This window comes from Onychostoma macrolepis, chromosome 13 (genome assembly GCF_012432095.1).
Source record: "Onychostoma macrolepis isolate SWU-2019 chromosome 13, ASM1243209v1, whole genome shotgun sequence".
Lineage (NCBI taxonomy): Eukaryota > Metazoa > Chordata > Actinopteri > Cypriniformes > Cyprinidae > Onychostoma > Onychostoma macrolepis.
Window position 1 is genome coordinate 29,031,637 of NC_081167.1, and position 12,631 is coordinate 29,044,267.

The 12,631-nt window shown below is 36.8% G+C and overlaps 1 protein-coding gene across 4 annotated transcripts in view; it reads right to left on the reverse strand.

Annotated features, from left to right (window-relative positions):
- Positions 1–12,631, reverse strand: part of itga9 (integrin, alpha 9) — a 104,822-nt gene that overhangs the window by 91,133 nt on the left and 1,058 nt on the right. For all 4 annotated transcript variants that reach the window (XM_058795333.1, XM_058795331.1, XM_058795330.1 and 1 more), the window contains exon 2: positions 11,618–11,745. In XM_058795333.1, the coding sequence (XP_058651316.1) occupies positions 11,618–11,745 (128 nt within the window). The remainder of the gene's footprint in view (positions 1–11,617; positions 11,746–12,631) is intronic.

Consider the following 12,631-nt stretch of genomic DNA (forward strand, 5'->3'; position numbering starts at 1 on the left):
AACTAGTAAGTTGTCTTGCAGTCTACTGCCTACAAAGACAACATCCTTACTGTCTTGGAACCTCAAAAGTGATTTGGAATGCTGTACAAGTGTCAAACAGTGCTCTAGACTTAATCTGATGTTAAGAACAAAACACACTAATAAGCAAAAAACTAAAACATACAGAGCACACAAATACTGGGTAAAACAGCTTGTTGTTTATTAGATTTAATTATTTTTATCAATACTTATATAAGTACACTGCCATTCAATAAACTGGTTGTCAGTAAGATTTTTTTTAATGTCTTTTCAAGTCTCTTTTGACTGGCTTTTTTATTTGATCAATAAACACAGTTCTGTCAGGACCACTATCGTCAAAAGATAGATACTTAGCATAAAGTTTTGGTTTGGTGGTATGGTTCTGTTCTGTGCAAAAACTCCCTGCCCATCCATGCAGCCTGTCATGAATGAGCAGGGAGAGCAACAATAATAACTCCCCTAGGGTAAACAGAACAGAACAAAGCAGATATCATTAATGTACTTAATGATATTTAAGTGTATTTAAGTCTGATTCTGCAAGGAATATCAGAAAGACAAGTCCTGACTGTGCGAAAGGAGGAGTTGGGGATGGAGGAGGGTGATTTGCTCCTGAGCAAGCAGAAAAAAGCTGCTGATTGATACGGAAGAGAGCTTATATAGGAATGCTGCGATAGGTGTTGTATTCCTATAGGTAGATACGATCAGCTGATAATCAGCTGATGCAAGCTTGACTCACGTGACCTGCCAGAACTAACGCTAACGCTTCATTAAAAACAGCAAAATTTTGAAATATTCTTAAAATAATGTTTTTCTATTTGAATATATTTAAAAATGTAATTTAATTCTGTGAAACAAAGCTGATTTTTCAGCATCTTTACTCCAGTCTTCAGTGTCACGTGATCCTGCTGATTTGCTGCTCAAGAAGAATTACTTATTATTATCAATGTTGTGAGGCTTCATTTTTGTGGAAACTGTTATGCTGGGTTTTTTTTTAAGATTCTTTGATGGATAGAAAATTTAGATAAACAGTCAAATATAAATATTTTGTTACATTATGTCTATACAGTCACTTTCGATCAATTTAGTGCATCCTTGCTGATTAAAACTTCTAAGAATCTTACTGAACCCAAACTTTTGAGCAGCACTGTCACGTAGGACGCTTTGGTTATCCCTGTCCAACAGCAAGACGAGCACTAACCAGAAGAAACTAGCATGAACTAGGATGGAAATGCATAAGCCAGCCTTTTTTTAGCAGCTATTGCACAAAGTCTATCAGGAAACAAACTTTTACCTCCTAAACAGCAGCTTGTCAAAGGTGGGACAAATGGTTCTAATCACGTCTTGTTCGGGGCTGTTTGAAGTTAATGCTTTTGCCCCCAAAGCTGCGAAGCATCCAAAGCACACAACGGTGAGCGCCAGATCTCAAGTCAGGAGGGAAACACAAACTGTCAAAAACCAAGATGAAGTTTGCTTGGGATACGGACGAAACATTATTTTCAGCAATTAGCAGCATAGCACCATCCAAAAAACACTACTCATTGAACACAGATATATTTCACGAGGTCAAGACTGCAGGAAAACCACAAGAAGAATTCCCTTCTTAAAAATCTTGGCCACCACTTCAAATAAGAAGGCGCGAGGAATGTTCCTCAGACTATAAACATCTCATCAAATCAGCGACCCCGGTTCCCCCCTGGCCATCTTCGTAACAGTCGTGTTTGTTTTCGCATCTGTGTGGGTCCTGAGTGCCGCGTTCTTCTGGTTGTAAACCGCTCAGCGAGGGGATGGGAAGAAGGATGAGATCTGGAAGCGTGTAGTGAGCGAGCGTGAGGCCGGAGTGTGCTGGTCAGTTAACAGATAACTGAAAGAAAACAAATGCGCATGCTACTTTGATCATGAAGGTCAACTAAGATAAATGGTTGTTACAGAAAATGTGGTAAAAAATGTATCAGGTGAGGATCTATTTAACACTGTTTAAAGTTAACCAAACAGATCAACTGATAACAGTTCAGTCCAATGGATGGAAATAGCATGTTGCATAGCTAGCAATGCAACACTAACACACAAACAGTTTTAATTAGATTTCACCCAATTTCTGTACAATTTGCACTATTGTTTGAAATGTAATCAACCCAGGCTCATTGTAAAAATGTGCCTCTTCCTACATTTTTGCTCCAAAAATGTACCTATACATACAATTCACTGCACTTTCCAGCTGAAATGAACACTAGTGGTACCAAACCTCCCACTACTTCTCTTCCTTTTCACACACATTTTGATTATGGGAGAAGAATATCAATAAACAAAGACTTATTTTTGGGCAGTTCCTTGCACAATACTAATGTTAAAACACTTTTGCCATAGTACATGATTTGTAAACTAATACATTTTGACATTTGCATCTCATAAACATCTCCATATGCATGTCTTTATGATGTAGTAAACTCGTTCATTAGCTCACCTGGCACACTTGAGATGCAAAGCGCTCTGGTTCGAGTCATGTATAAAACATGAATCAAAACACCACAAAAGAGCTCAAAGGTTTAGTGTAGGTGGTACAGTACATTATTTTCAAATGCATTATCCTTTTAACGCCCCTCAACAGACATTTAATTTCGAAACTGCTGCAATATGTACAACAACCAATGTAATAAAACATTGCCAGATTCACATTCATTGGATAAAACTGAATGTGCTTTTAGAGCCACTCACTGGAAAATTCACTTAGAACATGTCACAAGATGTCACAAAACAACATAATATCATTTTGCAGAAATGTTGCAACAGGCACGTTTTTTTCCCAATAAGCCTGGGCTGAATGTAAGTATATTTATAATAAACCTTTCTTTCATCTTTTATCCCAGTTCTTCCACTGAAATAATTGCAATTGCTTTGCCTTTTCCTTAAAGGTCCCCAGAAGTGCCTTGAAACATGCAGCATTATTCAATTAAATTCAATTCAATATGTGCTTTATTGGCATGACAATTGTTACAATGTATTGCCAAAGCATAGTGTTTACATTAAATATAGAACAAATATGTATTCAAAGAAAAAAAATACAAATAAATACATGCACGTATATATAATAAAACAAAATAGAACAAATCAATTCTACAAATTCTATGAACAATTTAAAATTTAGTGTGGTTTGTGTTTGTGGACGCTTCACTGATTTGTTGACTCCTACCTCTTTTTGTGACAGGTGTCAGTGCATCTTGCTGCTAGTAAGATACAATCTTGTTTTTCACCTAATACATATTGAAGTTGTGTTTTCTTGTTTAACATTTTGAAGTCAGGGCATGGGATAAAATTTCTTTCTAATTTCTTCATAGTTAGGGCAGCTGGTGAGGAAGTGTTGCTCTGTGGGTACAGTATGGGCAGATGCGGCTCTCTTTGGGCAGCCAGTGCTGTCGATATCTGCCCGTCTCTATAGTCAGAGTATGGTTGCTCAGTCTCTACCTCGTCATTTGTCTTCTTAGTTTACAGTCTTTCACTGTACTCAGATATTCTGCAGTTGTGTAATCTCTATTTAGGGCCAAATAACATTCAAGTTTACTTTGTTTTTCTGTTGTTTCTTTCCAATAGGTTAGATAATTTTCTTTTTGTGCTTATATAATTTGGTTGGGCCGAATTTTGTGAATTAATATTTCAGTGTCCTGATGCTGGATGTTGTTAGTCATGTTAGTCTGTTTTGCAGCTTCAGGACCATCTGAATCAGGGGATTTTTAGGGTTCACTTCATGGTTTTTAAGGGCTTTAAAATGGTAAGAGTTGGTAACGTCGATGGCTCGTTTCTCAATGTGCATTAGTAGAGGGTATTGGCCTAATTCTGCCCTGCATGCGTTGTTCGGTGTGTTCCTCTGTACTCTGAGGATGCTCTTACAGAACTCAGCATGCAGGGTTTCGATCAGATTTTTGTCCCATTTTTCAAATTCGTGATTTAGGAGAGGACCCCACACTTCACTGCCATATAATGCAATAGGTTCTATGACTGATTGGAATATTTTGAGCCAGATTCTAATTGGTACTTCAATTTGGATAGATTTTTTGATGGCACAAAAGGCCCTTCTTGCTTTCTCTTTCAGTTCATTCACAACCAAATTTAGCTTACCAGTTGCACTTATTTTCAGCCCGAGGTATGTGTAGTTTGTGGCATATTCAATTTTGGTCGTACCATAGGGTGAAACTGTGTCTCTTTCCCTGAAGTATGGGTCTTTTCTGGAATGTTAGTACTTTAGTTTTGTTAGGATTAATAGTCAGAGCCCAGGTCTGACAGAACTTGTGCAGGATGTCTAGGTTCTGCTGTAGACCCTCTTCTGTTGGAGACAGCAGAACCAGATCATCTGTAAACAGCAAGAACTTTATGTTGAATACATTGTTTTTATAATATTGTATGTTTTACCCCCAATACCTGATTCTAGAAGTTTTGACAGCAGACCTTCATCCCAAATTGAATCAAAGGCCTTTTGGAAATCTACAAAGCAAGCGAATATTTTGGTTTTGTTTTGGTTAATATATTTGTCGATCAGGGTGTGTTGGGTGAAGATGTGGTCTGTTGTTCTATAATTTGGTAAAAATCCAATTTGACTTTTGCTGAGGACATTGTGCTCTGTAAGGAAGTGTACAAGTCTTGTGTTGATGATATTGCAGAACAGCTTCCCCAGATTACTGCATACACAGATGCCTCTGTAATTGTTTGGGTCTGATTTGTCTCCACTCTTGAATATGGGCGTTATGAGTCCTCGGTTCCAGGTTTCAGGGAAATGACCAACACTCAGAACGAAGTTGAACAGTTTTAGTAGGGCCAATCTTAATTTGTGCTCTGTGTTCTTGAACATTTCGTTGAGGATGCCATCTGGTCCACTTGCTCTTTTTGTTTTTTAGGGCCTGGATTTTATCAATCATTTCATTTTCTATAATGGGGTAGTCTAATGGGTTTTGATATTTACCAATTGTATGTTCCACATAAATCATTTTTTCATATTTTTGGGTTTGTTCTGGGTTCATTTTAATTATTATTAATTATTATAATTATTAAAATTATTGTTTAATTATTATTCGTTATTCTATTATATATTATATGGCCCTGTCTCAAATGGTATCCTAAACCCTCACGGTCTTTCTCTTGAGTCCGCACTTTCATAACGCAATGCCGCATTGACTGTCGGGTAGAAGTCTGCCGCAGAGCTCGCCCCAGTGCGGGCTCGGCAGAAGTGCGGATCGAGGGTGCATAACGGCCGCAAAGGGGGCGCTCCTGAGCACCCTTCTGAACACTAAAATGAGGAATGGGACACCCTACGGTCTTGTGGACTTAACAGACACGCGCACGCGGTGGCCATTATAAGTCCGTAAAACCGCAAGTGCACATGAAGTGTTCCATTTGGGACAGGGCCTTTGTGGTGACGTAATTTCAACTGAAATAGGAAGACAGGGAGGGACATATCGAACAGCCCCGCCCCCTTTTTAAAATATCCAATAGCATTTGTTTATATCTGCTCGGGCCAGAGCGCTTGAGATCGGTAAAGCCGCATTTGACAGCCACATTCTAATAAATTACCCCCTAGATTCAATATGAAACTCTAAGTAAAACAAAATAGTGATCATAATCATGCTGAGGCTGTGTAGTTTTAAAAGTGTTTAACATATGCCGACTCGCGCATATGATCCGCTCCGTGCGATCACGTCTCTGGACAAGAGCCAAAGTCCGGATCAGACTGTGCGCGCTGCCGCAGTTCGCATGACACAATGCGAAACCAGACCTCATTTGCCCCAATCGAAAGCATATTTACACTGTCTGAATCATTCCCTATCGCCTACATTGTGCACTACGTGCAATATGTATTTTTTTTTATATATATATGTATATATTTTTACAATATAAAAAATACTAACACTGTGAAACAGTGACCGATCTCAGCCGCAGCTTCAGTGTCTATTTATAGTGTAGGGGGCGGGCGCTTCGGATTCTAGAGAGCATTTGATTGGTCAGAAGATTTGATGAGAAGCTGAAGTACGAGGTGACATCAAAAAAATCGTTAATCTGTTTTGGCGGAAGTGACAAACTGCAAGCTTTGAATGCGTATATCTTCTAAATATGAATTTTGTCACTGTTTTGGAGCACACTGCCTTATAGATAACCTTAAGACTAACATATTGATAATAACACCCAAAAAAACTTTAATCTTGATTTCACGGAGACTTTAAGGAACACATGCAATGCTGCCTTAGAAATTGGCCAAAATGTTGGCATGAAATTGCACCAATGATGAATGGAGTTTAGGTAGTCGGCTCACTAGGTTTTGGAACAAATCTATTCTTATAGTACACTATAAAACACATCCTTCAGTGCAATAAACCCTCATCCCACAGACAATCAACTGACTCTATTACTCTAAATAAAGATTGTAATTGCTCATTCTGAATATGGCTTTGAATGGGCTCTGTGTTGCTTAGAAGGAAATTGCATAATTACTGTATTTGATGAAGCTAAGAAACATACTAGAAAGTGGAGAATTACCTCCCATAACAACTGAGGACAATGCATTTCACTTTACCAGTAAATAACTTCAAAGGCTGTAAAAAGAGAAGAAAAGATCTGCAGTACACAGCTAAAGAATTGCTCAAAATATGCTTGCAATTATCAAGATCAAGACCATTTCGTAACTGGTAAATAGTTTCATGTCTACAAGCAGATGAGTAAATGTCTAGTCATGGTACTGCGATATCATCTGACCCCCGTCCACAAGAGTCACAAAACATTCTTCGTAAATTGACAACAGACGGAAGGTTTAAACAAATAGTTCACTAAAAACTGACAAAATTCTACCATAATTTACTCACCCTTATGTAATTTCCAAAGCAGTAGGACTTTTCTTCTACCGTGGAACATAATATATGATGTTTGACAGAATGTTCTTGTTCCACAGAAGAAATAGTCACATAAGTTAAAGGAAGTTCACCCAAAATGGAAACTGTCCAACTGTTTTGTTCTTTATCAGAACAGATTTGGAGAAATGTAGCATTACATCAGTTGCTCACCAATGAATCCTCTGCAGTGAATGGGTGCCGTCAGAATGAGAGTCCAAACAACTGATAAAAACATCACAATAATCCACAAGTAATCCACAGACGGCCTTAAAGGATAAGTCCACTTCCAGAATAAAAATTTCCTGATAATTTACTCACCCCCATGTCTTCCAAGATGTTCATGTCTTTCTTTCTTCCTTCCTTCAGTCGCAAAGAAATTAAGTTTTTTGAGGAAAACATTCCAGGATTTTTTTCCATATAGTGGACTTCAATGGTGGCCAACGATTTCAAGGTCAAAAATGCAGCTTCAATGCAGCTTCAAAGGGCTCTACACGATCTCAGCAGAGGATTAAGGGCCTTATCTAGAGAAACTATTCATTTTGTTAAAAATATATATGTGACCCTGGACCACAAAACCAGTCTTAAGTGTCAATTTTTCGAAATTGAGATGTATACATCATCTGAATTCTGAATAAATAAGCTTTCCATTGATGTATGGTTTGTTAGGATCGGACAATATTTGGCCGAGATACAACTATTTGACAATCTGGAATCTGAGGGTGCAAAAAAATCAAAACACTGAGAAAATAACCTTTAAAGTTGTCCAAATTAAGTTCTTAGCAATGCATATTACAAATTCAAAAATGAATTTTTTATATATTTATGGTAAGAAATGTACAAAATATCTTCATGGAACATGATCTTTACTTAATATCCTAATGATTTTTGGCATAAAAGAAAAATGGATAATTTTGACCCATACAATGTATTTTTGGCTATTGCTACAAATATACCCCAGCGACTTAAGACTGGTTTTGTGGTCCAGGGTCACATATATATTTATACACTTTTTAACCACAAATGCTCGGCTGGCATTAACTCTGCATTAACTCTTTAATTAGGTGATATTGGAAAGGTTGCGCGTGACATAGGCGGAAGTACCGACGCAGTGTTTACAAAGCGAACATGTAAAAAGTCAAATGCCCTTTACAAAAAAAGTAAAACAACAATGTTGGATGATTTTAAAGTTGGAGGAGAAAATGAGATGAAGTTTTTAAACTAAGTACAAAGATTAAGAACTAACCTCGCGTGACCTTTCCAACAGGATTACGTAATGTGTGAAGAAGAGCTACAGCAAGCCAAGCATTTGTTGTTAAAAGTGTATAAATATTATTTTATTTTTTTAGAAAATGACCGATCGTTTCTCTAGATAAGGCCAATAATCCTTGGCTGAGATCGTGTAGAGCCCTTTGAAGCTGCATTTTTGACTTTGAAATTGTTGACCACCATTGAAGTCCACTCTATATGGAAAAAATCTTGGAATGTTTTCCTCAAAAAACTTAATTTCTTTGCAGCTGAAGAAAGAAAGACATGAACATCTTAAATGACATGGGGGTGAGTAAATTATGTGGAATTTTTATTCTGGAAGTGGACTTATCCTTTAAGGTGACTAAACTTGGTGTTACAAGCACTTCCTTTGTCGGATTGCCTCTTCAAGATGAATCGCTTCATGTGTTCCCCAAATTGTAAGTCGCTTTGGATAAAAGCGTCTGCAAAATGACTAAATGTAAATTTTCAGTAAATATTCGTTTTTTGGTTGAACTATTCCTTTAACAACACATGAGAGAAACGAACACTAGTTCCCTAATATCAGTAGCAATATTTCTCAAGGGGGGCCCTGAGGGGTCTTATTCTATATGATTCATGTAAACTCAAAGCTGGGACCCCAGGACATGCCTCATTTGCTCTTGTGTGTTCTGTCAGTAAGACACAGCACAAGTAAGAGTGTGCGCATTAAAGCCACATAAACCGCTCTCATCTCTCCACAAGAAAAGAGCTTCAAGAGATCTCTACACATCGGATCCTTGGCACAGCCTCTCGGAAAATATTAGCCAAACCATTCATCATTTCTATCAAAATACTTCAGGAGCCAGACTACAGACATTTAAATTGATTTCACACAGTAATATTAATAATGTTAAAAAGAAAAAACAATGATATTGTCAGTTGTCCATCACATAACCAAGCTCATAGTATGATGCATATTTACAAAAGGAAAAGTGTAAATCGACCCGTTATCTGCGCTGAAAATGAGTGTTAGAATGACAGGGGTAATGTGAATACAACAGGATAAGATAACAGCTCAGTTTTTGATTATAACTGGGAGAAAAGTTATTAAAAGTGACCAAAACAAGGCTGCTAAAACATTCGTCCAGGCAGGGTTTCAAATATTGACTGGTCCAAATTCCATGTTTAACTTCATGAGTGATTTCAGTGGTACAGTGGTTTGGGTTAAACTACCCGTGTAAAACAGTTCTGCTCTTTTACCAGATGATTTGACTGTGCAGATGGCATATTCTAGCTGTTTTTCATTTTAACTGGTGCTGTCAAACACAAGCACATCTGACACCCACACAGGATATAATGATAATATATAAACACATTTTCACTTCCCTTTTTACAAATTACAAAGATCTTTAGATACGTTTTAGAACATGTTGTTTGGATGCATTCTTCTGGATTCTTCAAGATTCTAGAAAATTGATGAATTTAAGAAGTCAAATGTATTTGTATAGCACAATCCACATAACTGTTTGAAAGCAGATTTACAGAAATTCATGAAGGTTAACATATACAATATCTTCATGACTTATAGTCGAATTTAGCAGATTAGAGCTGGGCAATAATAAAATTGACATGTTGCGACGATGCAAGCAGCAAAGTCATTAAGATTTGCTACAATATATGACATTTATCATCATATGTAAGTATACTGTATGCAGATGCTAAAGGAGTGTTAAAGCCAGAACATCAAGGCTGAAAAACAGTTTTTACCCACAAGCCATCAGGCTTGTGAACGACACCAATCTACTGCCTCTCCCCCAATCACTACAGACATACTGTAGATTACACTCTGATTCTAAGAGGTGTCAACTACCCCATCCTGTCTACACTCAATCACACACACACATAATGCAAATAACATCAGAGACTACCTCGGCATACTTTGTGCACATATATACCCTTTTTCATTGCACACACACATACTTTTTCAATTGCAACAACAGGACTTTGCACATGCAGGCTTCTTTGTTTACATTGCGCACTTTGCACATTATACATGCAATAGTTTTGTTTCTTGCATTTTTCGCACTATTAGTAATCTTGCAATTTTAGTAATCTTTGTAATTGCAAATTTGTAATCTACATATTGTGTCTTTTATTTTTATGCCCTTAACTTTATGCCATAGGCTGCTGAGAGGATTCACAGAGTAAGAATGTCATTGTATGGTGTAACAGACTGTTTCCTCTACATAGGACAATAAACTATTGAATCTTGAATCTTGTATGTGGGTAAATTAAATTTGGATATGTATCCGACTATATATAAAGAGCTGGGTGATAACATTTTGTGAGGATGCAAGCAATAAAGTCATTAAGATTTTCTATATGATATATATTACCATATGTAAGTATACTGTATGCATGCAGGGTAAAGTTGGATATATATATCCAATTATATAAAGAACTGGGCGATAATACAGTTACATTTTGTGATTAAATTTTAAAAAAATCAAGCAGTTGAGATTTACTATATATTATATTTCACCTTATGTCAGTGGACTTTATGTAGGCAAATAAAGTTTGACATAATATATATCCAATTTTATACAGAGAGCTATATGTGACCCTGGACCACAAAATCAGTCTCAAGTCGCTGGGGTATATTTGTAGCAATAGCCAAAAATACATTGTATGGGTCAAAATTATCCATTTTTCTTTTATGCCAAAAATCCTTAGGATATTAAGTAAAGATCATGTTCCATGAAGATATTTTGTACATTTCTTACTGTAAATGTATAAAAACCTCATTTTTGATTAGTAATATGCATTGCTAAGAACTTCATTTGGACAACTTTAAAGGTGATTTTCTCAATATTTTGATTTTTTTTGCACCCTCAGATTCCAGATTTTCAAATAGTTGTATCTTGGCCAAATATTGTCCGATCCTAACAAACCATACATCAATGGAAAGCTTATTCATTCGGCCTTCAGATGATGTATACATCTCAATTTCGAAAAATTTACACTTAAGACTTTGACACTTTTGTGGTCCAGGGTCACATATTATTGCACAGCTCTCTGTATAAAGATGGATATAAATTATATCAATAATTATATATATATATATATATATATATATACACATTTTTTGATTATATAAACAATCACACAGCTGAGATTTGCTATTTAGTTGCTTTAAACAAGTATACTGTATCAAGAGAAAGTTGGACATACCAAACTTATATAAAGAGCCGGACGATAATATAGTTACTTTTGCGAAAAAAAAAAAAAAAAAAGATTTGCTATTTATGTAAGCATACTGTATATTTGCGGATAGAGCCGGACAATAATATAGTCACATTCTGTGATGATATAAACAATCACACAGCTGAGATTTGCTATATAGTATATATGGCTTTATGTGAATATACTATATGTATGCAGGTAAAGTAAGATCTACTATATGTTTACTCCGGATATTTGTGAGATCATGTGAGATGCACACACACCTCTCCCGAGGTCCATCTCAGTGCAGCGTTGCTCGGGGTTGTTGCGGATCCGGCACTTGTATACGGCTCCGGGTGACTGAACTGAACTGCTGAATGATGAGTTTGCTCTGGGAGCCCCGACCACAATCCTACAGACATCAGGAGAAACACACTGTCACTGTACATCAAAACACTACACGTGCAACCTGGGTTGCCTGGGACAAAAGCCAATTGATACAGTTTTTTATCACTATAAAATGGAAAACAAAACTATTCTTTGTAGGTCTGTGTTTTGTCTGTAAGTGTCATAGATGAATAATAGGGCTGCCTAATAAGTGAATTAGGCCTGGAGGTGGTTCTGCCTTGCATACGGTCATGGTTTGGCTCTACAATTCGGTGATGCAAGAACTACATCATTTCCACTGAAGCAAAAGGCAATGATTTGGGCGCTGGCCAGTGTTTCCCTTTAAACTTCAGGACAGCCCTTGGAATAAAGTTTTAACATCTGTACAGTCATAAGAGATTTTTAAAAAGTTGCATGTCTGAGAAATGTAATGGCAAGAGTTGAGTTATAAAAGTAAGCGAAAACACTGTACGTTCCTTAGCCTGAGCTAAAGAGTTGCATACATAATACGCTGAATTAATTAGACAACAAAACATCAAACCAAACGTCATTGTACGTATGCAGAAGGATCTTTTCCCCAGAATTAACTGCATATTCTCATTCATTTTTGCTTAGTGACTTTTAAATCAACCTGGTTTGAAACGGACTTCTAATAGATTTTAAAATAGTTTCAAAAAATAGTTTATCATCTAAACGCAATAATACACATTTTAATTAGATTTAGTCTAAATGATTTTTCAGAGCCACTGCGACATCTAACACAAAGATAAATCAAAATAAACAAGAAAATTCACACAGAAAACGTAAATAATTCATGTTTCTCCTAAAGCTAAACCGATGTTAGCGTTCGCCTGAGGTAGCCATAGCGACGGAACACCGCTAGAAAGCTAACATACGGCTAACAAAGTGAG